A 27,966-nucleotide genomic window follows, 5' to 3' on the forward strand; every position below is an offset into this window, starting at 1 on the left:
ATTATTATTATTATTATTATTATTATTATTATAGCAGTAGTAGTAGTAATAGTAGTAGTATTAGTAGTACTCATTAAAATAAGTAAAACAACATCTGCTTACTCTTTATAACACACACACACACACACACACACACACACACACACACACACACACACACACACACACACACACACACACACACAGGTAACAGGGCAAGCGAGAGAAATAAGCGGAAAGTAAGATCAGCACTGAAACGAGCACTGAGGCAATGCGCGCAGTTACCTAGCTTCGCTTTAATAAAAGGCTTGGCCCTCCCGCCACCTCCAAAGACGACCTTGTCGCCGTCACAGTGGACCTGCTCTCCACCTCCCGCGGCCCTGCCCTCCTCCGCCGCGCGTCCTGAAAGAAAACGGGAGCTTGAGGGATATGTCGGCTAATTAATAGGGGAGAGTGTAGCTAGTCACCATCACCATCATCAGCCGTTGCTAGTTCCCTGCAAGCCCAAACCCTTTCCCAGCGTCCTCCGCCTCCCCCTGTCTGGTGTTGGTGTCGGCGCTCCGACGAATGCTTTTTCTCTCTGCCTGGTCCTCTGTCTGCCCGGACCTCCAGCATTTGTTGGGTGACACTCTTTTGCTTTGCTTGTTCTCTCTCTCTCTCTCTCTCTCTCTCTCTCTCTCATCACACGTTGGTTTCTTGGGAATTATATTTTCTCTGTCCTAGATTTTTATTATTAACAGTAGTAGTAGGAAGAGGAGGAGGAGGACGATGGTTTTTCTAACTTGTGTATAATTTTCCGCTGGTGTTATTTTTAAAACTACTAGAAAGGAAGGAAGGAAAGAAAACTGGAAGGAAAGGAAAGGAAGGAAAGAAAACAGGAAGGAAAGGAAAGGAAGGAAAGAAAACAGGAAGGAAAGGAAAGGGAGGAAAGAAAACAGGAAGGAAAGGAGGGAAAGAAAACAGGAAGGAAAGGAAAGGGAGGAAAGAAAACAGGAAGGAAAGGAAAGGGAGGAAAGAAAACAGGAAGGAAAGGAAAGGGAGGAAAGAAAACAGTAAGGAAAGGAGGGAAAGAAAACAGGAAGGAAAGGGAGGAAAGAAAACAGGAAGGAAAGGAATACATAGGAATTCATAGGAAGAACAGACACCAGAAGACCTATCGGTCTATGGCGAGGATGTCTGTTTACTACCGCTACTACTAGTAATCTACGTGTGGTAGAACAGGACAGAATAGATGAAGGCTCCTCCCCACCCACCTCTCCCTCCGGCAACGTGCCGGCAGGAAATAGTTAGAAGAGAACACCATGTACCTTTAAGGAAGAAAGGGACATAGAAATTTTACAGTAAAGAGAGAAATAAGAGGAAATTACTACCCTTAACTTACACTACTGGTAACCTAAGCTGTGGGGGAAAATGACTTCATTACATAAGAACATAGGAACATGGAAACACAGGGAGGCTGGAAGAGGCCGAGTGGCCTACACAGGGCAGCCCCAGAATCCCCCCCTAATACTCACGATGGGTGAGGTGTAGTTTCAGGGGCACAGGTGGAGGCTTGATCCTCGTTTTACCGGCGGTACTAGGCACGCACCAGTAACCTGTCACCTTACTGCACCCACACCTCACTCCACCTGTCATGCGGACATTAACTGTTGCTTTACTCTATTGTTAACTTACGCTACTTGCGATCTAGATTGTGGGGGAGAATAATATGGATTTAGGTTGAGGTCTTGCTGCAATCTGTCTGAAAACATGCGAAGAAGGGTCAGTATAATCTTATATCCCTGAAGTACTTATCCAATGAAGACTTGAAGCTATTGATACTCTGTGCGCTAACTACTGACGGTGGGAGTCTATTCCAGTGATCGACGACTCTATTATTGAAAGAACTTCTGCGCACCAATGTGTTACATCGGTTTCCCTTTAACTTCATACCGTTGCTGCGAGTTATTGTGTTGGTGTCTCTCTGAAATAGACTATCTGGGTTAATGTTGTCGAATCCATTAAGGATTTTGAACACTTCAATTAAGTCCCCTCTTATCCTTCGCTTTTTTAGGGAAAACATATCTAAACGCTTTAAACGCTCGTCATATGGCAAGTTTCGGAGCGCTGGAATCTGTTTGGTTGCTCGTCGCTGTATCTTTTCTAGTAAAACTTGATCCTTGATAAAGTTCGGTGACCAGAACTGAACGGCGTATTCTAGGTGTGGTCTTACAAATGCTAAATATAATCTCTTCATAAGTTCGGGTGATTTATAATCAAAGTTTCCTGAGATTAATCCTAACATCATATTGGCTTTTTTACTCGCTGCAGAACATTGATCACTCATTTTAAGAGTGTTACTGATAATGACACCAAGATCTTTTTCTTGTTTTACTTCGCTGAGCTCATGTCCTTGAATCTGATATTTAAAGTTATGATTTTTTTCACCTATGTGCATTACTTTACATTTATCTACGTTAAAACTCATTTGCCATTTTTCGCTCCAGTCGGCTAGTCTTATTAAGTCTGATTGAATGTTCTCGCAACTTTGACTGTTCATTACCGTACCTCCTAGTTTGGTGTCGTCGGCAAATTTGGCTACTTTTGGCAGGATATCAGTTTCTAAGTCGTTCACGTAAATTATGAATAGTGTTGGCCCCAGGACCGAACCTTGGGGAGCGCCACTGGTGACGGGTTGCCAATCCGATGCTTCACCATTAAGAACTACATGTTGTTCTCTGTTGGTGAGCCAGTCATGAAACCACGCACATAGATGGTCGTTAATACCGTGGGAACGCAGTTTTGAAACAAGCCTAACGTGAGGAACTTTATCAAACGCTTTCTGAAAATCTAAGTAAATTACGTCATATGGGCTTCGGGCGTCCCAACATGTATAAACATCGTTGAAAAAGGTTAATAGGTTGGTAAGGCAGGACCGATTACTATGAAATCCATGCTGACTATCAGTTACCAAATCATTTGTTTCAAGGAAAGTGATCATTTTATCCCTGATTATTTTTTCGAATAGTTTAATTAGGACAGACGTAAAGCTGATGGGACGATAATTACTGGCTTGTTTTTTATCTCCTTTTTTAAAGATCGGGGTAATATTGGCCTTTTTCCAAGAAAGGAAAGGGAGGAAAGAAAATAGGAAGGAAAGAAAACAGGAAGGAAAGGAATGGGAGGAAAGAAAACAGGAAGGAAAGGAAATGGAGGAAAGAAAACAGGAAGGAAAGGAAAGGGAGGAAAGAAAACAGGAAGGAAAAGAAAGGAAGGAAAGAAAATAGGAAGGAAAGGAATGGGAGGAAAGAAAACAGGAAGGAAAGGAATGGGAGGAAAGAAAACAGGAAGGAAAAGAAAGGAAGGAAAAAAAACAGGAAGGAAAGGAAGGAAAGAAAACAGGAAGGAAAGGAAGGAAAGAAAACAGGAAGGTAAGGAAGGAAAGAAAACAGGAAGGAAAGGAAAGGGAGGAATGAAAACAGGAAGGAGAGGAGAGGGAGGAAAGAAAACAGGAAGGAAAGGAATGGAAGGAAAGAAAACAGGAAGGAAAGGAAAGGGAGGAAAGAAAAGAGGAAGGAAAGGAAAGGAAGGAAAGAAAACAGGAAGGAAAGGAAAGGGAGGAAAGAAAACAGGAAGGAAAGGAAAGGAAGGAAAGGAAAGGGAGGAAAGAAAACAGGAAGGAAAGGAAGGAAAGAAAACAGGAAGGAAAGGAAGGAAAGAAAACAGGAAGGAAAGGAAAGGGAGGAGAGAAAACAGGAAGGAAAGGAAAGGAAGGAAAGGAAAGGGAGGAAAGAAAACAGGAAGGAAAGGAAGGAAAGAAAACAGGAAGGAAAGGAAAGGGAGGAAAGAAAACAGGAAGGAAAGCAATGGAAGTAAAGAAAACAGGAAGGAAAGGAAAGGAAGGAAAGAAAACAGGAAGGAAAGGAAGGAAAGAAAACAGGAAGAAAAGGAAAGGAAGGAATGAAAACAGTAAGGAAAGGAAAAGGAGGAAAGAAAACAGGAAGGAAAGGAAAGGGAGGAAAGAAAACAGTAAGGAAAGGAAAAGGAGGAAAAAAAACAGGAAGGAAAGGAAAGGAAGGAAAGAAAACAGGAAGGAAAGGAAAGGAAGGAAAGAAAACTGGAAGGAAAGGAAAGGGAGGAAAGAAAACAGGAAGGAAAGGAAAGGGAGGAAAGAAAACAGGAAGGAAAGGAGAGGGAGGAAAGAAAACAGGAAGGAAAGAAAAGGAAGGAAAGAAAACAGGAAGGAAAGGAAAGGGAGGAAAGAAAACAGGAAGGAAAGGAAAGGGAGGAAAGAAAACAGGAAGGAAAGGAAAGGGAGGAAAGAAAACAGGAAGGAAAGGAAAGGAAGGAAAGAAAACAGGAAGGAAAGGAAAGGGAGGAAAGAAAACAGGAAGGAAAGGAAAGGGAGGAAAGAAAACAGGAAGGAAAGGAAAGGGAGGAAAGAAAACAGGAAGGAAAGGAAAGGAAGGAAAGAAAACAGGAAGGAAAGGAAAGGAAGGAAAGAAAACAGGAAGGAAAGGAAAGGGAGGAAAGAAAACAGGAAGGAAAGGAAAGGAAGGAAAGAAAACAGGAAGGAAAGGAAAGGAAGGAAAGAAAACAGGAAGGAAAGGAAAGGGAGGAAAGAAAACAGGAAGGAAAGGAAGGAAAGAAAACAGTAAGGAAAGGAAAGGAAGGAAAGAAAACAGGAAGGAAGGGAAAGGAAGGAAAGAAAACAGGAAGGAAAGGAAAGGGAGGAAAGAAAACTGGAAGGAAAGGAAAGGGAGGAAAGAAAACAGGAAGGAAAGGAAAGGAAGGAAAGAAAACAGGAAGGAAAGGAAAGGGAGGAAAGAAAACTGGAAGGAAAGGAAGGAAAGAAAACAGGAAGGAAAGGAAAGGGAGGAAAGAAAACAGGAAGGAAAGGAAAGGGAGGAAAGAAAACAGGAAGGAAAGGAAGGAAAGAAAACAGGAAGGAAAGGAAAGGGAGGAAAGAAAACTGGAAGGAAAGGAAAGGGAGGAAAGAAAACAGGAAGGAAAGGAAGGAAAGAAAACAGGAAGGAAAGGAAAGGGAGGAAAGAAAACTGGAAGGAAAGGAAAGGGAGGAAAGAAAACAGGAAGGAAAGGGAGGAAAGAAAACAGGAAGGAAAGGAAAGGGAGGAAAGAAAACTGGAAGGAAAGGAAAGGGAGGAAAGAAAACTGGAAGGAAAGGAAGGAAAGAAAACAGGAAGGAAAGGAAAGGGAGGAAAGAAAACTGGAAGGAAAGGAAAGGGAGGAAAGAAAACTGGAAGGAAAGGAAGGAAAGAAAACAGGAAGGAAAGGAAAGGAAGGAAAGAAAACAGGAAGGAAAGGAAGGAAAGAAAACAGGAAGGAAAGGAAAGGGAGGAAAGAAAACAGGAAGGAAAGGAAAGGAAGGAAAGAAAACAGGAAGGAAAGGAAAGGGAGGAAAGAAAACAGGAAGGAAAGGAAAGGAAGGAAAGAAAACAGGAAGGAAAGGAGAGGAAGGAAAGAAAACAGGAAGGAAAGGAGGGAAAGAAAACAGGAAGGAAAGGAAAGGGAGGAAAGAAAACAGGAAGGAAAGGAAAGGAAGGAAAGAAAACAGGAAGGAAAGGAAAGAGAGGAAAGAAAACAGGAAGGAAAGGAAAGGAAGGAAAGAAAACAGGAAGGAAAGGAAAGGGAGGAAAGAAAACAGGAAGGAAAGGAAAGGAAGGAAAGAAAACAGGAAGGAAAGGAAAGGGAGGAAAGAAAACAGGAAGGAAAGGAAAGGGAGGAAAGAAAACAGGAAGGAAAGGAAAGGGAGGAAAGAAAACTGAAAGGAAAGGAAAGGAAGGAAAGAAAACAGGAAGGAAAGGAATGGGAGGAAAGAAAACAGGAAGGAAAGGAATGGGAGGAAAGAAAACAGGAAGGAAAAGAAGAAAAGAAAACAGGAAGGAAAGGAAAGGGAGGAAAGAAAACTGGAAGGAAAGGAAAGGAAGGAAAGAAAACAGGAAGGAAAGGAAAGGGAGGAAAGAAAACTGGAAGGAAAGGAAAGGGAGGAAAGAAAACTGGAAGGAAAGGAAAGGAAGGAAAGAAAACAGGAAGGAAAGGAAAGGTAGGAAAGAAAACTGGAAGGAGAGGAAGGAAAGAAAACTGGAAGGAAAGGAAAGGGAGGAAAGAAAACTGGAAGGAAAGGAAAGGAGGAAAGAAAACTGGAAGGAAAGGAAAGGAAGGAAAGAAAACAGGAAGGAAAGGAAAGGGAGGAAAGAAAACAGGAAGGAAAGGAAAGGGAGGAAAGAAAACTGGAAGGAAAGGAAAGGGAGGAAAGAAAACTGGAAGGAAAGGAAAGGAAGGAAAGAAAACAGGAAGGAAAGGAAAGGGAGGAAAGGAAGGAAAGAAAACAGGAAGGAAAGGAAGGAAAGAAAACTGGAAGGAAAGGAAGGAAAGAAAACTGGAAGGAAAGGAAAGGGAGGAAAGAAAACAGGAAGGAAAGGAAGGAAAGAAAACAGGAAGGAAAGGAAAGGGAGGAAAGAAAACTGGAAGGAAAGGAAAGGGAGGAAGGAAAAAAGGAAGGAAAAGAAGGAAGGAAATGAGAGGAAAATGGGAAAGGAAAGGAAGGAAGGAAAAAAGGAAGGAAAAGAAGGAAGGAAAGAAAACTGGAAGGAAAGGAAGGAAAGAAAACAGGAAGGAAAGGAAAGGGAGGAAAGAAAACTGGAAGGAAAGGAAAGGGAGGAAAGAAAACTGGAAGGAAAGGAAGGAAAGAAAACAGGAAGGAAAGGAAAGGAAGGAAAGAAAACAGGAAGGAAAGGAAAGGAAGGAAAGAAAACAGGAAGGAAAGGAAGGAAAGAAAACAGGAAGGAAAGGAAAGGGAGGAAAGAAAACTGGAAGGAAAGGAAAGGGAGGAAAGAAAACAGGAAGGAAATGAAGGAAAGAAAACAGGAAGGAAAGGAAAGGGAGGAAAGAAAACTGGAAGGAAAGGAAAGGGAGGAAAGAAAACAGGAAGGAGAGGGAGGAAAGAAAACAGGAAGGAAAGGAAAGGGAGGAAAGAAAACTGGAAGGAAAGGAAAGGGAGGAAAGAAAACTGGAAGGAAAGGAAGGAAAGAAAACAGGAAGGAAAGGAAAGGGAGGAAAGAAAACTGGAAGGAAAGGAAAGGGAGGAAAGAAAACTGGAAGGAAAGGAAGGAAAGAAAACAGGAAGGAAAGGAAAGGAAGGAAAGAAAACAGGAAGGAAAGGAAAGGAAGGAAAGAAAACAGGAAGGAAAGAAAACAGGAAGGAAAGGAAGGAAAGAAAACTGGAAGGAAAGGAAGGAAAGAAAACTGGAAGGAAAGGAAAGGGAGGAAAGAAAACTGGAAGGAAAGGAAAGGGAGGAAAGAAAACAGGAAGGAAAGGAAGGAAAGAAACAGGAAGGAAAGGAAAGGAGGAAAGAAAACTGGAAGGAAAGGAATGGGAGGAAAGAAAACTGTAAGGAAAGGGAGGAAAGAAAACAGGAAGGAAAGGAAAGGGAGGAAAGAAAACTGGAAGGAAAGGAAAGGGAGGAAAGAAAACTGGAAGGAAAGGAAGGAAAGAAAACATGAAGGAAAGGAAAGGTAGGAAAGAAAACTGGAAGGAAAGGAAAGGGAGGAAAGAAAACTGAAGGAAAGAAAACAGGAAGGAAAGGAAAGGAAGGAAAGAAAACAGGAAGGAAAGGAAAGGAAGGAAAGAAAACAGGAAGGAAAGGAAGGAAAGAAAACAGGAAGGAAAGGAAATGGAGGAAAGAAAACTGGAAGGAAAGGAAAGGAGGAAAGAAACAGGAAGGAAATGAAGGAAAGAAAACAGGAAGGAAAGGAAAGGGAGGAAAGAAAACTGGAAGGAAAGGAAAGGGAGGAAAGAAAACAGGAAGGAGAGGAGGAAAGAAACAGGAAGGATAGGAAAGGGAGGAAAGAAAACTGGAAGGAAAGGAAAGGGAGGAAAGAAAACTGGAAGGAAAGGAAGGAAAGAAAACAGGAAGGAAAGGAAAGGGAGGAAAGAAAACTGGAAGGAAAGGAAAGGGAGGAAAGAAAACTGGAAGGAAAGGAAGGAAAGAAAACAGGAAGGAAAGGAAAGGAAGGAAAGAAAACAGGAAGGAAAGGAAAGGAAGGAAAGAAAACAGGAAGGAAAGAAAACAGGAAGGAAAGGAAAGGGAGGAAAGAAAACAGGAAGGAAAGGAAAGGAAGGAAAGAAAACAGGAAGGAAAGGAAAGGGAGGAAAGAAAACAGGAAGGAAAGGAAAGGAAGGAAAGAAAACAGGAAGAAAAGGAAAGGAAGGAAAGAAAACAGGAAGGAAAGGAGGGAAAGAAAACAGGACGGCAAGGAAAGGGAGGAAAGAAAACAGGAAGGAAAGGAAAGGAAGGAAAGAAAACAGGAAGGAAAGGAAAGGAAGGAAAGAAAACAGGAAGGAAAGGAAAGGGAGGAAAGAAAACAGGAAGGAAAGGAAAGGAAGGAAAGAAAACAGGAAGGAAAGGAAAGAGAGGAAAGAAAACAGGAAGGAAAGGAAAGGGAGGAAAGAAAACAGGAAGGAAAGGAAAGGGAGGAAAGAAAACTGAAAGGAAAGGAAAGGAAGGAAAGAAAACAGGAAGGAAAGGAAAGGGAGGAAAGAAAACAGGAAGGAAAGGAAAGGGAGGAAAGAAAACTGGAAGGAAAGGAAAGGAAGGAAAGAAAACAGGAAGGAAAGGAAAGGGAGGAAAGAAAACTGGAAGGAAAGGAAAGGAAGGACAGTAACCAGGAAGGAAAGGAAGGAAAGAAAAACTGGAAGGAAAGGAAGGAAAGAAAACTGGAGGAAAGAAAACAGGAAGGAAAGGAAGGAAAAGGAGGAAGGAAAAACTGGAAGGAAAGGAAAGGAAGGAAAGAAAACAGGAAGGAAAGGAAAGGGAGGAAAGAAAACTGGAAGGAAAGGAAGGAAAGAAAACAGGAAGGAAAGGAAGGAAAGAAAACTGGAAGGAAAGGAAGGAAAGAAGACAGGAAGGAAAGGAAAGGGAAGGAAAGAAACTGAAGGAAAGGAAGGAAAAGACAGGAAGGAAAAGGAAAGGCAGGAAAGAAAACTGGAAGGAAAGGAAAGGGAGGAAAGAAAACAGGAAGGAAAGGAAGGAAAGAAAACTGGAAGGAAAGGAAAGGGAGGAAAGAAAACTGGAAGGAAAGGAAGTAAAGAAAACTGGAAGGAAAGGAATGGGAGGAAAGAAACAGGAAGGAAAGGAAAGGGAGGAAAGAAAACAGGAAGGAAAGGAAGGAAAGAAAACAGGAAGGAAAGGAAAGGGAGGAAAGAAAACTGTAAGGAAAGGAAAGGAAGGAAAAAGAAAACAGGAAGGAAAGGAAAGGGAGGAAAGAAAAACTGGAAGGAAAGGAAAGGAAGGAAAAGAAAAAGGAAGGAAGGAAAAAAGGAAAGGTAGGAAAGAAAAACTGGAAGGAGAGGAAGGAAAGAAAACTGGAAGGAAAGGAAAGAGGAAAGAAAACTGGAAGGAAAGGAGGAAAGAAACTGAAGGAAAGGAAAGGAAGGAAAGAAAACAGGAAGGAAAAGGAAAGGGAGGAAAGAAAACAGGAAGGAAAGGAAAGGAGGAAAGAAAAACTGGAAGGAAAGGAAAGGAAGGAAAGAAAAGGAAAGGAGGAAGGGAGGAAAGGAAAGGAAGAAAATAGAAAACAGAAGGAAAGGAAGGAAAGAAAACTGGAAGGAAAGGAAGGAAAGAAAACTGGAAGGAAAGGAAAGGGAGGAAAGAAAACAGGAAGGAAAGGAAGGAAAGAAAACTGGAAGGAAAGGAAAGGAAGGAAAGAAAACTGGAAGGAAAGGAAGGAAAGAAAACTGGAAGGAAAGGAAGGAAAGAAAACAGGAGGGAAAGGAAAGGGAGGAAAGAAAACTGGAAGGAAAGGAAAGGAAGGAAAGAAAACAGGAAGGAAAGGAAGGAAAGAAAACTGGAAGGAAAAGAAGGAAAGAAAACAGGAAGGAAAGGAAGGAAAGAAAACTGGAAGGAAAGGAAGGAAAGAAAACTGGAAGGAAAGGAAAGGGAGGAAAGAAAACAGGAAGGAAAGGAAGGAAAGAAAACTGGAAGGAAAGGAAAGGGAGGAAAGAAAACTGGAAGGAAAGGAAAGGGAGGAAAGAAAACTGGAAGGAAAGGAAAGGAAGGAAAGAAAACAGGAAGGAAAAGAAAGGGAGGAAAGAAAACAGGAAGGAAAGGAAAGGGAGGAAAGAAAACTGGAAGGAAAGGAAAGGAAGGAAAGAAAACAGAAACGAAAGGAAAGGGAGGAAAGAAAACTGGAAGGAAAGGAAAGGAAGGAAAGAAAACTGGAAGGAAAGGAAGGAAAGAAAACAGGAAGGAAAGGAAGGAAAGAAAACTGGAAGGAAAGGAAGGAAAGAAAACTGGAAGGAAAGGAAAGGGAGGAAAGAAAACAGGAAGGAAAGGAAGGAAAGAAAACTGGAAGGAAAGGAAAGGAAGGAAAGAAAACTGGAAGAAAAGGAAGGAAAGAAAACTGGAAGGAAAGGAAGGAAAGAAAACAGGAAGGAAAGAAAACTGGAAGGAAAGAAAACTGGAAGGAAAGGAAAGGAAGGAAAGAAAACAGGAAGGAAAGGAAGGAAAGAAAACTGGAAGGAAAGGAAGGAAAGAAAACAGGAAGGAAAGGAATGAAAGTAAACATTAAGGAAAGGAAAGGGAGGAAAGAAAACTGGAAGGAAAGGAATTAAAGAAAATTGGAAGGAAAGGAAAGGGAGGAAAGAAAACTGGAAGGAAAGGAAAGGGAGGAAAGAAAACTGGAAGGAAAGGAAGGAAAGAAAACTGGAAGGAAAGGAAAGGGAGGAAAGAAAACTGGAGGGAAAGGAAGGAAAGAAAACTGGAAGGAAAGGAAGGAAAGAAAACAGGAAGGAAAGGAAAGGGAGGAAAGAAAACTGGAAGGAAAGGAAAGGGAGGAAAGAAAACTGGAAGGAAAGGAAGGAAAGAAAACAGGAAGGAAAGGAAAGGGAGGAAAGAAAACTGGAAGGAAAGGAAGGAAAGAAAACTGGAAGGAAAGGAAAGGGAGGAAAGAAAACAGGAAGGAAAGGAAAGGGAGGAAAGAAAACAGGAAGGAAAGGAAAGGAAGGAAAGAAAACTGGAAGGAAAGGAAAGGAAGGAAAGAAAACAGGAAGGAAAGGAAAGCGAGGAAAGAAAACTGGAAGGAAAGGAAGGAAAGAAAACTGGAAGGAAAGGAAGGAAAGAAAACTGGAAGGAAAGGAAGGAAAGAAAACTGGAAGGAAAGGAAGGAAAGAAAACAGGAAGGAAAGGAAAGGGAGGAAAGAAAACTGGAAGGAAAGGAAGGAAAGAAAACAGGAAGGAAAGGAAAGGGAGGAAAGAAAACTGGAAGGAAAGGAAGGAAAGAAAACTGGAAGGAAAGGAAGGAAAGAAAACTGGAAGGAAAGAAAACAGGAAGGAAAGGAAGGAAAGGAAAGAAGACTGAAAGGAAAGGAAGGAAAGAAAACAGGAAGGAAAGGAAAGGAAGGAAAGAAAACAGGAAGGAAAGGAAAGGGAGGAAAGAAAACTGGAAGGAAAGGAAAGGAAGGAAAGAAAACAGGAAGGAAAGGAAAGGAAGGAAAGAAAACAGGAAGAAAAGGAAAGGGAGGAAAGAAAACAGGAAGGAAAGGAAAGGGAGGAAAGAAAACAGGAAGGAAAGGAAAGGAAGGAAAGAAAACTGGAAGGAAAGGAAAGGAAGGAAAGAAAACAGGAAGGAAAGGAAAGGGAGGAAAGAAAACAGGAAGGAAATGAAGGAAAGAAAACAGGAAGGAAAGGAAAGGGAGGAAAGAAAACAGGAAGGAAAGGAAAGGGAGGAAAGAAAACAGGAAGGAAAGGAAAGGAAGGAAAGAAAACAGGAAGGAAAGGAAGGAAAGAAAACAGGAAGGAAAGGAAAGGGAGGAAAGAAAACAGGAAGGAAAGGAAAGGAAGGAAAGAAAACTGGAAGGAAAGGAAAGGGAGGAAAAAAAACAGGAACAAAAGAGAGGAAAGAAAACAGGAAGGAAAGGAAAGAGAGGAAGGAAAACAGGAAGGAAAACAGGAGGGAAAGGGAGGAAAGAAAGAAAATAGGAAGGAAAGGAAAGAAAGAAAAGAGGAAGGATTGAAGAGGATGGAAAGGAGTGAAAGCACGGAGACAGATCAATATTCTTAAATATTTCCCAAGCACACACACACACACACACACACACACACACACAAACACACAAACACACAGACAAGTAACAGGGCAAGAGAGAGAAATAAGCGGAAAGTAAGATCAGCACTGAAACGAGCACTGAGGCAAGGCGCGTAGTTACCTGGCTTCACCAGGCTCGTCCTACTCCTTATAACCACCCTCCTGCCACCGTCAGAGTGGACCTGCTCTCCACCTCCCGCGGCCCTGCCCTCCTCCGCCGCGCGGCCTGAAAGAAAACGGGAGCTTGAGGGATATGTCGGCTAATTAATAGGGGAGAGTGTAGCTAGTCACCATCACCATCATCAGCCGTTGCTAGTTCCCTGCAAGCCCAAACCCTTTCCCAGCGTCCTCCGCCTCCCCCTGTCTGGTGTTGGTGTCGGCGCTCCGACGAATGCTTTTTCTCTCTGCCTGGTCCTCTGTCTGCCCGGACCTCCAGCATTTGTTGGGTGACACTCTTTTGCTTTGCTTGTTCTCTCTCTCTCTCTCTCTCTCTCTCTCTCTCTCTCTCCTTTAAAAACAAGCTCTACCGTCACTTCCTTGAACTTAATATTAACTAGAGTAGAAAAGCAACATTTTGGAGCCATCTGATTAGTGTAGATTCACTTAGGTTTAAGGACAGACCACCTAGTCTGGACCATTGGGTCTGTGTGGTCTGATTTTCTATGTAATTCTCTCTCTCTGATTACACGTTGGTTACTTGCGAATTAACATTTCTCTGTTCATCTAAGAGAGAGGCATTATTGTTGTTGTTACGGTATTATTATTATTATTATTATTATTATTATTATTATTATTATTATTATTATTATTATTATTATTATTATTATTATTATTATTATTATTATTATTATTATTATTATTATTATTATACTCTTTTAGTAGTAGTAGTAGTAGTAGTAGTAGTAGTAGTAGTAGTAGTAGTAGTAGTAGTAATAATAATAGTAATAGTAATAGTAATAGTAGTGGTGGTAGTAGTAGTGGTGGTAGTAGTAGTAGAATTTATTCTAACTGTTATGTGTACTTTCCGTAGATATTATTAAAAAAAACTACTACTGTTCCTGCTCCTCCTCCTGTTCATACCTCTGTGGCCCCTCTCCTGCCTACGTGTCCTGACCATTGCCATGTCCCAGTCTGTCACTTTTTGTCCACTTGCTGTCCTGTCCCTCCGTGTCCCCTTGTCACACCAACACCACACACTGCCGGAACACTCACACTGGCCATACCCACACTCTGGACAACACTACTACAGCGTGTACCCTTGTCACACTAAAACCACACGCTGCCGGAACACTCACACTGGCCATACCCACACTCTGGACAACACTACTACAGCGTGTCCCCTTGTCACACTAAAACCACACGCTGCACGAACACACTGGCCTTACCCACACTCTGGACAACAGAAATGTTCTTAAAGTCAGTGGAATAAGTAAAGCAACATTTGGTTACTCTGAATAACACACACACACACACACACACACACACACACACACACACACACACACACACACACACACACACACACACACAAACGCACACACACACACACATACACAGGTAACAGGACGAGAGAGAGAAATAAGCGGAAATTAAGATCAGCACTGAAACAAGCACTGAGGCAAAGCGTGCAGTTACGTTTCGCCATCAGCCTCCTCAACATCCTCTTATAGTCGTCACTGTCAGAGTCAACCTCCTCGTCACTGCCAGAGTCGACCTTGCCACCTCCCCCGTTCCTGCCTTCCTCTGCCGTGCGGCCTGAAAGAAAACAGTAGATTGAGGGTTAAGACGACGAATAGGCGCACCGAACATCGTCATAGCCGATCCAGGATTCAGGACGTTTCCTAACTTAGAGGAGGTAATGTTATAATTGTATTTCGTAAAGAATCCATAAAACCAAAAACTAACTAAAATTATGAGTACTCTTTTTCTTGAACAGAACATTGAATAAACAACAGAACAATAATATGAAAATACGTATAGGGCCACAGTTGCCAGATTGTCGTACTCAGAGCATAGTATTTACCGGTTTCTGACGGTATTGCCGGGAACATCAGGATCTAACTCTTTTAACGATAACTAAAAATGAGTATCGTTATTGGAGCCCAGAAATATAACCGGGTGAGAACGACAATCTGGCAACAGTCTGTGGCTCTAGTCAGCACCGTACGCCATTTTACGGGTATTAGCAGAGGTGGGCACGGTGCAGAAAAATTAGTAGTGCGGTTGCGGTAGTGCGGTACTTTTTTCCGGAGTAGTGCGGTTGCGGTAGTGCGGTAGTTTTTCCGGAGTAGTGCGGTTGCGGTAGTGCGGTAGTTTTTCCGGAGTAGTGCGGTTGTGGTAGTGCGGTACTTTTTCCGGAGTAGTGCGGTTGCGGTAGTGCGGTACTTTTTCCGGAGTAGTGCGGTTGCGGTAGTGTGGTCCCTTTTGTTTTCTTTCCCAGTGCGTTACGCAGTGAACGGAACTGCGGTAGCGGTAGTCACTAGTCAACATAAAAAAAATACTTCAATGCCTATCCAGGCTAGCTACTGACTAACTAATAACTTGTGAGATACAAAATAAAAAATAAAGGAGGACTGGTGGAGGGAGAGAGGGAGGAATGGGAGGAGGATGGGGGGGGGCAGGCAGGGGAGTAGAGGACGGGAAGGGGAGGAGGGGAAGGGAGGGGAATGCAACTTTCCAAGGGAGGAGGGACGGGACAGGGAAGGGGGAGGAGGAGATCAGCGTCATGTGAGAGAGGTGGAAGTGGGGGATGGGAAGGAAGGAAGGAAGGAAGGGTGGTGCAGCTGCAGGGATATGGGGGAGTGAAGGGGAAGGGGAGGAATATTCTCCAGCGTTTGAGCGAAAACGAAAGATTACTAATATAGGAAAGTCATGACAGGAAGAGTGAAACATTATTCAAACTGTCCAACATATTAAGACAAAACACATCAACTGCAACTGTTAACAGCGGCTCCCGTGGGAAACCTGTAAGCCCTGGCGTCTCATGCCTCAGCGAAGAAACCACGTGGAAATTTCAACGAGGACATAATAAAAATAACAACGATGATACACACACACACACACACACACACACACACACATTAATAATAATAATAATAATAAAAAAAATACTATTACTAATATTATTATTGTTATTATTATTATTATTATTATTATTATTATTATTATTATTATTATTATTATTATTATTATTATTATTATTATTATTATTATCATTATCATTATCATTATCATTATCATTATCATTATCATTATCATTATTATTATTATTATTATTATTGTTTTTATTTTTTATTTTTATTATTATTATTATAATCAAACAATATTAATCTTGGCTACATTGAGAGAGAGAGAGAGAGAGAGAGAGAGAGAGAGAGAGAGAGAGAGAGAGAGAGAGAGAGAGAGAGAGAGAGAGAGAGAGAGAGAGAGAGAGAGAGAGAGAGAGAGAGAGAGAGAGAGAGAGAGAGAGAGAGAGAGAGAGAGAGAGAGAGAGAGAGAGAGAGAGAGAGAGAGAGAGAGAGAGAGAGAGAGAGAGAGAGAGAGAGAGAGAGAGAGAGAGAGAGAGAGAGAGAGAGAGAGAGAGAGAGAGAGAGAGAGAGAGAGAGAGAGAGAGAGAGAGAGAGAGAGAGAGAGAGAGAGAGAGAGAGAGAGAGAGAGAGAGAGAGAGAGAGAGAGAGAGAGAGAGAGAGTATAGTATGTAGTAGTAGTAGTAGTAGTACCATGTACTATGTTATGCATCAAAGAAAATTTGTACGGGACATGAGCGGCGATCATGTTAGTGCTTGCTTGTACAGTCATCGTCAGGGGCAGTCATGGCGCGCCGCCTTGGGTTGAGTGATGAACAGATTTACTCTAATTTACTCATTCAGTATTTAATTTTGAACAATAACTGAAAAGTTAGAATGATTGAATCCCTGATTTTGATGACTGATACCAATTGGCTGCCTGAGTCCGATTCACTGTGAAAAAAAAAAGACATTTCTGTGAGCATGCCGCCCTGCTAATGTCTTCGATGGTGATCTAAGTACCGCAAAAAGTACCGCAGGATTGTTTAGTGCGGTCCGCGGTAGTGCAGTATTTTCAGAAAGTTTGCGGTAGTGCGGTACTTTTTTTGTGATGCTGTACTGCCGCACTACCGCACTAAGTACCGCACTTGCCCACCTCTGGGTATCACCATAGCTGGGCACGAAAACAGAAAACCTTATTCCCGATAACCGATAACTGATAATGAAAAACCTTAACGGTGATAACCGATATTCGTTAAATGGAGACACAAATATAGGCGATAACCGATAACCGATACCCGATATAAATCCACTATTCCGATACTAGCTTGCGATAAGTCCGATAGTCGAAAACGGTACTATATTGATATTTCAAATAAAAAACATAGATGAATTTAAATTTTCATTATCCGTATTTTAAAACAAAACCTGAAAACCACACGTTGACACGTACCTGTGGACGGTAATACTAGAAACGCTTGAACCGGTGTTGTGTTATTTGGCGTCCCCACCGTCAAGAGCTGGCGCTTTTGTTTACAAACACTGGTCGCTCGTGAACTGCGCATGCTCAGACCAGCAAGCGTAGACCTGTACAGTCTCACAAAGCTTCTGGTAATTATGCACTCTGATTTTTATACTGTGGGGTATTATCAACCGACACGTTATTATATAGTGTGTTTCTTTGCTTTTAGATTTTAAAGTTTGCTTTTGTTTTATGAATTTTTTCATGTTTTTTTTTTCTGGCGTTTAGTTTTTGTGCTTAATTGATCAAGCTAAACCTGTGCCCCAAAATAGATTTTAGAAGGGTAATAACGTGTTTTGAGATACGGGCCGATAAAGTTTATTCATTGATCGTACAATCAGGTGTGTTTCCCACCCCTGCCTCTTGCCCCTAAAGCAAGGTGTTATCTTGTCGTCTTTATTGTGCTGTGAGGGAGCAGTCTTCTTAGCTTCTTCGACTTGATATTGAGGTCTGGTACCCGAAGAAGTTGCGTCTAACATTCCTGGCACCCATCATTCTTAACATCATCTATCACAGACAGGTATGTCAATGATATGTTGGTCCTCAAGATCTTGACGCCCAGCTATCACTGCTTCCGGTTTCGAAGTGTTCTTGAAGTTACAGCTTGTGCAGTGCATGGTGTTGCATCAGGCTTGAAACTTTAATCATAGGCAGGATCTGGCGTCAGACATGACAATCTCGTCGTCCTTTCACATCTTCATCTAACGAGGTATCTTCTGTGTTCTTTCCTTGACTCTCCTTTGCGTGGGATGAGTGACGAGCATCTGACGCGGTGGTGGTGTCAGGTTCAGCATGCTGTATTTTTCCGTTTCACATCGATGCTCTTCATCCTAGATACCCGTCCCATGGCTGACAGATGGCGATGCCTTTCTCTCCTTCACTGCTTGGCAGGCACAAGCATCGGCTTCGGCTGATGTCCTAGATCCCACACACTAGCTTTTAGTCCCATATCATGTTCACCAAAAATATAAAGATTTTGCCGTTTTTCCACAGTTTTGGGGAAAGAACCCGACGCTATCGATGTAAACAAACAAACGTGGTTGAGTACCGGACCTTTAAATGGATTTAAACCAAATACCATAAATCTTTGTGAAATGATAGCCAATGTGTACCAACCACATATTTTTTTCACAAAGTAATATTTTTCATATTTTTCGGTCTTCAAACCGAATTCAGCTTTCCAGCAACTCTTAATGTGTTAAAAGTGAGACTGTTCACATTCACATTTACTGGTCTGAGCATGCAGTCTACGAGAGACCAGTGTTTGTAAAGCGCCAGCTTTTGACGATGGGTCACCAAATAACACAACACCGGTGCCTTACAAGCGAATATAGAATATCAAATCTGAGTCAATGAATAATCATGCTGAGGGCAAAGTTAAATGATTTTTCTTTAATATATTTATTTTGAGTAAATTAAAATAACCTGGTGTTTTTCAATTTTGATGATCTATGTTTTGAAATCTCTTCACCGAAAATATTTCACGCATGCGCAGTGGGGAGACAATGTTTTTTTTCGGAAAAGTAGCGATTATCGGTATCACATACCCTAAATAGCATAATTTTACTGCGCAGAGCAGGTGATGTTATATATATATATATATATATATATATATATATATATATATATATATATATATATATATATATATATATATATATATATATATATATATATATATATATATATATATATATATATATATATATATATATATATATATATATATATATATATATATATATATATATATATATATATATATATATATATATATATATATATATATATATATATATATACATACATATATTTGGTATCAAAAGAAAGCAAATTAAATGTATTATTCATAAATGGGAAGAAATGGGGTTGAATACTAAATAAAAAAAAAATAACATGTATAATAAGGCGCTTAATATAGGTTGATTTATGTAGTTTTTTTTTTTTTACAACAAAGGAGGCAGCTCAAGGGCACAAAAAAAACAATAATTAAAAAAGCCCGCTAATCGCTGCTCCCATAAAAGAATCAGAAAAGGTGGCCGAAAGAAAGGTCAAATTCGGGAGGAGAGGTGTCCTGATACCCTCCTCTTGAAAGAGTTCAAGTCGTAGGCAGGAGGAAATACAGATGAAGGAAGATTGTTCCAGAGTTTACCAGCGTGAGGGATGAAAGAGTGAAGATGCTGGTTAACTCTTGCATAAGGGGTTTGGACAGTATAAGGATGAGCATGAGTAGAAAGTCGTGTGCAGCGGGGCCGCGGGAGGGGGGGAGGCATTCAGTTAGCAAGTTCAGAAGAGCAGTCAGCGTGGAAGTATCGATAGAAGATAGAAAGAGAGGCAACATCGCGGCGGAATTTAAGAGGTAGAAGATTATCAGTAGGAGGAGGAGAGCTGATGAGACGAAGAGCCTTAGCCTCCACTCTGTCCAGAAGAGCTGTGTGGGTGGAGCCCCCCAACACGTGAGATGCATACTCCATACGAGGCGGACAAGGCCCCTGTATATGGATAGCAAATGCGCGGGGGAGAAGAACTGGCGGAGACGATACAGAACGCCCAACCTCGAGGAAGCTGATTTAGCGAGAGATGAGATATGAAGCTTCCAGTTGAGATTTTGAGTTAAGGATAGACCGAGGATGTTTAGCGTTGAAGAAGGTGACAGCTGAGTGTTGTCGAAGAATAGTGGATAGGTGTTTGGAAGATTGTTTCGAGTTGATAGGTGGAGAAATTGAGTTTTTGAGGCATTGAAGGACACAAGGTTCCTTCTGCCCCAATCGGAAATGATAGCAAGGTCTGAGGTTAAGCGTTCTGCAGCCTCCAGTCTGGAGTCGTGTACTTCCTGCTGTGATGGTCTTCTATTGAAAGAAGTTGAATAATGCAGAGTGGAGTCGTCGGCGTACGAGTGGACAGGACAATTTGTTATGGAAAGAAGATCATTGATGAATAACAGGAAGAGAGTGGGTGGTAGAACAGAGCCCTGTGGAACGCCACTGTTGATAGGTTTAAGGGAAGAGCAGTGACCGTCTACCACCGCAGAGATAGAACGGCCGGAAAGGAAACTGGAGATAAAGAAACAGAGAGAGGGATAGAATCCGAAAGAGGGGAGTTTAGGAAGTAAAGACTGGTGCCGGACTCTATCGAAGGCTGTCGATATGTCTAGCGCAACAGAGAAAGTTTCACCGAAACTGCTAAGAGAGGATGACCAAGAGTCAGTTAAGAGAGCAAGAAGAACGCCCCTTGCGGAATCCATACTGGGGATCAGATAGAAGATTAGAAGTGGAAAGGTGCTTTTGAATCTTCCGGTTAAGGATTGATTCAAAAGCTTTAGATAGACATGAAAGTAGAGCTATTGGGCGGTAGTTTGAGGGATTGGAGCGGTCACCCTTCTTAGGCACAGGCTGTACAAAGGCATACTTCCAGCAGGAAGGAAAGATAGATGTTGATAGGCAGAGACGAAAGAGTTTGACCAGGCAGGGTGTCAGCACAGAAGCACAGTTTTTAAGGACAATAGGAGGCACTCCATCAGGTCCATAAGCCTTCTGAGAGTTGAGGCCAGAGAGGGCATAGAAAACATCATTAGGAAGAATCTTAAAAACAGGCATAAAGGAGTCAGAGGGGGGATGAGTAGGAGGAATATGCCCAGAATCGTCCAAGGTGGAGTTCTTACAGAAAGTTTGAGTGAAATGTGAAATGATTATATAAAAATAGTAACTTTTTATATAGATATCTTAAAATGCTATTATAACATGATAGTCAACATATTGAAGTGTTCATAAATGAATTTTTATGTAGATATATTAATTTTTGTGTCGTCAGGAAGGTTTTTCGTCGCGGCGCGTGAAATGAGTCAGATTCGGTGAATTTTCGTCGCGACTTCTGGTCAAGCTCGAGCAAAAACTACGTAAGTTAGGAAAGCGTGTTTGGTGGCAAATGAAAGCTCTATTAATACAGATTAGTAATCAGAAAAAATGGAAAGCACTAAATAAATAAAAAAAGTTATAGGCAAAAAACTAGGACGTGTCCAAATCGCGGGAAAATGGCCGAAAAACAGGCTATTTTTTGACGGCTCGACGACAAACTTGAAATCGAGCTATCAAACAATCTTTCGAGCTGGTTAATCTACATTGCCAAGAGGAGGTACATGCCAAATTACAGCCTTCTAGAGGCAATAGCAATGCCACACTAGACAAAAGCGGCAAAGTGCCAGGAGTTCGTCAAAATCGCTCTCAAAAGGGTTTACGTTTCGAGCTCTAGCGACGAAACTACTGAGAATAGGGAGATGTTATGCATCATGTTGGAAAGCACATTGGTAGGACTGAAGTATTTGTTAAATACGTTTTTTTTGAAATGCTAAAAAAAAATGAGTGGGTTTCAACGTTGGGAATTGAAAAATAGTTTTTTTCAGATCCGTTTTTTGCGAATTTATTCGATTTTTTACCATTTCGAGTCATTTTGTGAGCACGGTCGCTTATTAAAAAATATAGTCCTTTCATTTTGCCGTTGATTGATACCAAAAACATTTCTTTAGCCCCAGAAATAAGGGAGATATGGCGATTTGCACCAAAACAGTTGGTTTTCCAAAATTCGCGGCTTAATGTCAAGGGCGCCGCAAAATCAAAAGAGTCCGCCGTCCATTACTTGAGATGTCACTGCTTTTACTAGTGACACGAATTTATGACTGTTTATCACAATAGAATTTCACTCAAATAAAAGAATCAGACACCACAGAAATATTACCTGTGTGTGTATGAATGAATACAGAGATAAGCACCTACTTTGATTTAACTCCAGGATGTCTCGAGAATCATTAATAAATAAAAACAAAATATCCGGATCGGCTACTCTTTAGTCCGCTACTTTCAATGGCCCGCAAAAAAACAGTCCCTCCGCCAAGTTTGTACCCCACATTTGGTGATGTTAGGTGCGCCTATTAATAGGGGAGGCTGTAGCTAGTCTTAATCATCATTATCAGCCGTCACTAGTTCTTTGCCAGACAAAACCCTTTCCCAGCGTCCTCCGCCTCCCCCTGCCTGGTGTAGGTGTCGGCGCTCCGACGAATGCTTTTTCTCTCTGCCTGTGCCTCTGTCTGTCTGCCCGGACCTCCAGCATTTGTTGGGTGACACTCTTACTTTGCTTGTTCTCTCTCTCTCTCTCTCTCTCTCTCTCTCTCTCTCTCTCTCTCTCTCTCTCTCTCTCTCTCTCTCTCTCTCTCTCGTAGTAGTAGTAGTAGTAGTAGTAGTAGTAGTAGTAGTAGTAGTAATAGTAATAGTAATAGTAATAGTAATAGTAGTAGTAGTAGTAGTAGTAGTAGTAGTACCGTAATTTTTTTTACAGAAAAGGAGTCAGTTCAAGGGCATAAAAAAAGGAAACAAATATGGAAAAAAAAAAGCCCGCTATTCACTGCTCCTAAAAAGAGTTAGAGAAGTGATCGTCTACCACAGTAGAAATAAAACGGTCAGAAAGGAAACTGGAGATAAAGGTACAGAGAGAAGGATATAAACCGTAGGAGGGTAGTTTGGAAAGCAAAGATTTATGCCAGACCCTATCAAAGGCTTTTGATATGGTCAGCGCAATAGCAAAGGTTTCACCGAAACGGCTAAGAGAGGATGACCAAGAGTCAGTTAGGAAGGGAAGGAGATCACCAGTAGAACGCCTCTTGCGGAACCCATACTGGCGATCAGATAGAAGGCCAGAAGTGGAAAGGTGCTTTTGAGTCTTCCAGTTAAGGATTGATTCAAAGCTTTAGATAGACAGGAAAGTAAAGCTATAGGACGGTAGTTTGAGGGATTGGAACGGTCACCCTTCTTAGGCACAGGCTGTACGAAGGCATACTTCCAGCAGAAAGGAAAGGTAGATATTGACAGGCAGAGGTGAAAGAGATTGACCAGGCAGGGTGACAGCACGGAGGCACAGTTTTTAAGGACAATAGGAGTCACTCCATCAGGTCTATAAGCATTCTGAGGATTGAGGCCAGAGAGGGCATAGAGGAGGAGGAGGAGGAGGAGAAGGAGGAGGAGGAGAAGGAGGAGGAGGAGGAGGAGGAGGAGGAGGAGGAGGAGGAGAAGGACGAGGACGAGGACGAGGAGTGATATGGTTGGATGCCAGTCATTTGCGAACAGAGTTGGGGCTAATGACCTCCAAGCTATGGAGCCCCCCATGATTATGTGTCGGGAAAATAAATATGGGTGGAGGTATACTTCATGTAGAGGAAAAAAGTAGTAGTAGTAGTAGTAGTAATAGTAGTAGTAGTAAGTTCGTAAATATTGTTTCTAAAACTCCTCTTATTCACTCCTCTGTTGTCCCCTCTCCTGCATACGTGTCCTGACCATTGCCGTGTCTCAATCTGTCACTTTTTGTCCACCTGCTGTCCTGTCTCTCCGTGTCCCCTGGTCACACCAACACCACACGCTGCCGGAACACTCACACTGGCCTGACCCACACTCTGGATAACAGAAATGCTCTTGATATTATTGAAATAAGCAAAGCAAACATCTGCCTACTCTGTATAACGCACACACACACACACACACACACACACACACACACACACCACACACACACACACACACACACACACACACACACACACACACACACACACACACACACACACACACACACACACACACACACACACACACACACACAGAAAAAAGGCATGGAGGATAAAGAAAAGACCATATAAGAACAATAGGGACAAATATAAAGAAGCAAAATATGATTATGTAAAAATAAGGAAGGAGGAGGAAGCAAAATTTGAAAGAAGAATAGTTTTTAAATGTAAAGAAGAACAAAAAATATTTAGTAATTCGTAAACGGGAAATTGAAAAGAAATGAAGGAGTGGAAAGGCTAAAGGAAAAACAAAGAGGACAAAGATATTGCAGAAATATTAAAAAAAAATGTTCATAGTCTTTATGGAAGAGACCGGCTTTGGGTGTGGTCTCGAAAAAGCAATGTGGGGAAACTAAATCATGTAAAGGTTGATAAAGGAGAACTGATACAGCTGATGAGAACCTTAGATGGAAGGAAAGCTAAGGGACCGGATGGAATCTCGGGTCAGGTGCTAAAAGAGTATAGAAATGAATTATTGGAGCCACTTTATGACATAATAACATGCTCTATAAATACAGGATAAATCCCTTAGAGTGGAAGAGAGCGAACTTTGTACATATTTATAAAAGTGGAGATAAAACTGAGCCACTAAATTATAGACCAATTTCTTTGACAAGTGTAATGTGTAATATTTGTGAAAGTATAATAAAAAAAAATGGATTGAACATTTAGAAAAGGAAAACATGAAAAATAAAGGACAGTTTGGATTTAGAAAAGGGAAATCGTGTGGCACTAACCTACTGTGTTTCTACTCAAGAGCAATAGACGTGGTGCAAGAGAGAGAAGGATGGGCTGATTGTGTATATCTCGATTTGAAAAAAGCTTTTGACAAGGTTCCGCACAATAGGTTGATCTGGAAACCACAGCAGTGGGGAGGAATGGGCGGAAAGGTTATCGAGTGGATGAAGGATTACTTAACGGGAAGAGAAATGAGGACAGTGATTAGAGAGGAGAAATCAAATTGAAGGAGAGTAGAGAGTGGAGTTCCTCAAGGCTCAGTTCTGGCACCAATAATGTTCATAACATATATAAACGAAATGCCAAAAGGTATAAAAAGTTACATGAGCCTTTTTGCAGACGATGCAAAGTTAGTAAGAAAACTGAGGACGGAGGAAGATTGTGAGGAGCTGCAAAAAACATGAACAGAGTGTATAGATGGAGCCAGTTATGGGAGATGGAATTTAATGCAAGCAAATGCCATGTTATCGAAATAGGGAAAAGTAAAAAAAGATAAAGGAAAACATACAGGATGGGAGAAGAAAACTTAAAGGTGGTACATGAAGAAAAAGTTATGGGAGTAACGATGCAAGACACACCATCCCCAGAAAAGCACATAAACAAGGTGTTTCGAGAAACCTACAGGATGATGCCAAATATAAGGGTATCATTCCATTTTATGGACAAAGAAATTGAAGAAAATAATAACAACAATGATAAGACCAAAACTTGAATATGCTGCAGTTGTGTGGTCGCTTCACAAAAAGAAGGATATCAGAAAGCTGGAAAGGATACAGAGAATTGCAACTAAAATTGTCCCAGAACTCTCGAATATGACGTATGAAGACAGATTGAAAGAGATGGACTTGACGACACTGGAACAAAGAAGGGAGAGAGGATATCTGATCACGCTACATAAGTTGGTAAATAAATTTGATGAGGTGGATAGAGATGAACTCCTCTTAACTGCGAGAACGCAGGGGCCGAGAGGAGGAAGAAACTTAACAAAGGAACCTGTTTGACTGACTTAAAAAAAAGTATAGTTTTCCACATAGAAGTGTTAACACATGGAACAGCTTGCGTGAAGAGGTGGTGGAGGCGAACAGCGTCCAACAAATGAAGGAAAGGCTGGATGAATGTAGATATGGAGACGGGACTATTAGAACTTAGCTCGGGCCTGGTAGACTACAAATAGGTAAATATAAATAGGTAAACACACACACACACACACACACACACACACACACACACACACAGCCGTAACAGGGCGAGAGAAACAAACAAGCGGGAAGTAGTCGTATCACTGAGAGGAGCACTGAGGCAAGGCGCGCACTAACCTGTTATCTCCGCCATCTCCAGCCGCTGTTCAGGGTCGGCCTCCTCGTCACCTCCAGCGGCGCCGCCCCCCTGCGCCGCGCGGCCTGAAGGAAAATGGAAGATGGAAGGGTTAGGAGGGGAGGCTGTAGCAAGCTATCATCATCATCATCAGCCGTTACTAGGCCCTTGCAAGCCCAAACCCTTTCCCAGCGTCCCCCGCCTCCCCCTGCCTGGTGTTGGTGTCCGCGCTCCGACGAATGCTTTTTTTTTCTCTCTGCCTGGTCAAGGAATGTATAGTAAGGTAGCGTCATCTATATAGAGCGCTGTGGTAACACAAAATGAAATGTGATTTTTTCCTGTTTGTATTTAAGTTTCATTATAATTGAAGCACCTTTACAAAATTAAACTAAAGTGGCGATTTTTTGTTTCATTCCTGAATATGATACTGATAATGAATAAAAAATAAAACATAAAACAATCTGTAACGGGAAACAGTTACTGCGTCCTGATTGGCTAGCTATGACGTCACTGGTGGCGTCGCTAAGCCCCGCCCATGTTGACAGCTTTTTTTTTTTTTTTTTTTTTTTTACATTGCAGCCTATTGCGCCGGTAGGCTTCTTCCCGGTGGATCCTGATGGTCGGTCCAAGGCTTCTTTCCGGTAGGTCCTGATGGTCGGCCCAGCCCGTTCTGGCGCAGGCAAGTGTTTATAGCATTGGCTCATGCTGCCCTCCCAGAGCTCATCTTTGATCCTAGAATCTAGAGTCCGGGTTGATAGGTGGTCTTCTGGACAGCATGTGGGTAGTTTTAAGCCACTCGGCGGCGGCTGAAAAATCCCAGCTTGGTGGCACCGGTCGGGGATTGAACTCGCGTCCTTCTGAACTCGAGGCCGTTACTTTGACGACTCAGCCACCGCGGGAAGGCAGTTTGCTTTAAGTGTTGCAATAAGTTTCTACAATGGTGTCATGTGCTGTAGCTACGTACCATATAAATGTGAGAAACTGAAGAAGATTTATAACTTTTCATACCTTTCCATGAACTGAAAAGCTGGTACGGAAATGGTTTGATCGAGGCTTCTAAAAGGAAAGACTTATCGCAGAAAAAACAAGTGAAACCATGTCATCGTGTTTGCTCCATGCATTTCTTACCAAACTCCTTTAATTGTCAGTTTTGTCACCTGTCTCATGACAACGTAAGGCTGTAGGCCTAAAGCTGGTTCCGTTATTTGAATGAAATCTTACTCGGTTACACTGAATCAAAGGTCTCCACAAAAAAAAAGGTATATATATATATATATATATATATATATATATATATATATATATATATATATATATATATATATATATATATATATATATATATATATACACATATGACCAGCTACGCATTCGAAATAATCTGTCTCGTAAAAATATACTATGCATTAGAGTGTCGCTAATGCTCACCTTAATTTTCCCCGAGTTGAGTTGTTTTCCAGGCGGGCTGAGAGGGGCGGCCTGACACTCGCGGCCTCGCACACTGTCTGACGATCGCCAGGACAGGCCCGGCAGTGCCTGACTATGCTGCCCGTCACCTTATTCTTTCCCGCCTAACAGTCATTAATTTGAGCTTTTCTACAGGTTAATTAAATCTGCGCTGAAAAATTCCGTATTGCTTATTTGAAAACAAAAACCCAGGCCTTGGGGAAATAAACAATCATAAGTTACAACTGATTAATTGGCCTTTATTATAAGTGCACAAATGGCAACATTCTGTACGTTTTGATGCTCAGAGGACACGGGGGGGAGGGGGAAATATGTCATCACCCACTTCGAGAGGAGGGTGTGCTTAGGCAGGGGGGGAGGGAAGGGAGGGCTTGGTGTCACTTAATAAAACTTACACTACAAAAGAGAAGACACTTCCATATATTATTACTCCTCCTCCTCCTCCTCCTCCTCCTCTTCCTCCTCCTTCTACTACTACTTCTACTACTATTTTTATTATATATATATATATATATATATATATATATATATATATATATATATATATATATATATATATATATATATATATTCCTCCCCAGTGCCGTCTGGTGGCCGGGTCGGGGCGCAGGCGGGGGCTTCCGCTGGATGCTGAGGAAGGGATTCCCAGCCCGGAAGCTTGGAAAGATAATGAACAAGTAGCCTGCAGGCTCCTCACCACCATTGTGTGCCTCGCCTACGGTTAATATATTAATCTAAGACTAAGACATCAGGCAGTTCAGAGCTAGGAGAGTTAAATATATTCATCCAAGACGTGCTTCTGTATTTTTTTTAGTTATTTTCCCGTTTTCCTCTTCTTGTTTTCGTCATTTCACAGGCAGTTCACAGGCAGGAGATTTTAATATACCTATTCATCTAAGACGTGTCTCTTTATCTTCTATAACACTAATACGCTAAGGGCTGAGGGTTTGTAAGTGAAATTTGAGGCACTTAAACCAATCGTAGCAACACCAAATTTTGCCTATGGGCGTGGATTTGGCCGAAGTGTATTTATTTATTTATTTATTTATTTATCTATTTATTTATTATTTTTATAGACACTTAAACCAATCGTACCAACACCAAATTTTGACCTATGGGCGTGGATTTGGCCGACGTTTATTCAGTTTATGTTTGTTAAACGATATAGCCCCTATTTACATATAGTCGGCTATAGAGAGTAGTGACACACTGTCCAGTAAGTTTCGCTCAGAAAGCGACATCTGCCAACC

The 27,966-nt window shown here is 41.6% G+C and overlaps 1 protein-coding gene across 12 annotated transcripts in view; it reads right to left on the reverse strand.

The window, feature by feature from the left end:
* The window catches only part of LOC127002871 (transient receptor potential cation channel protein painless-like), a 116,713-nt gene that overhangs the window by 12,659 nt on the left and 76,088 nt on the right, over positions 1 to 27,966 (reverse strand). Inside the window, exons 1-6 of one of the 12 annotated variants that reach the window (XM_050869115.1) lie at positions 26,678 to 26,829; positions 25,252 to 25,335; positions 23,009 to 23,026; positions 13,699 to 13,818; positions 12,185 to 12,289; positions 265 to 381 (exon numbers count right to left, since the gene is read on the reverse strand). In XM_050869115.1, coding sequence (XP_050725072.1) covers positions 265 to 381; positions 12,185 to 12,289; positions 13,699 to 13,818; positions 23,009 to 23,026; positions 25,252 to 25,267 — 376 coding nt within the window. In that variant the 5' untranslated portion in view covers positions 25,268 to 25,335; positions 26,678 to 26,829. Of the gene's footprint in view, positions 1 to 264; positions 382 to 12,184; positions 12,290 to 13,698; positions 13,819 to 23,008; positions 23,027 to 25,251; positions 25,336 to 26,677; positions 26,830 to 27,966 lie in introns of those variants that run through there. The other 11 variants (XM_050869116.1, XM_050869117.1, XM_050869119.1 and 8 more) reach the window with 11 other exon arrangements.

This window comes from Eriocheir sinensis, chromosome 24, assembly GCF_024679095.1.
Source record: "Eriocheir sinensis breed Jianghai 21 chromosome 24, ASM2467909v1, whole genome shotgun sequence".
Classification (NCBI taxonomy): Eukaryota; Metazoa; Arthropoda; class Malacostraca; order Decapoda; family Varunidae; genus Eriocheir; species Eriocheir sinensis.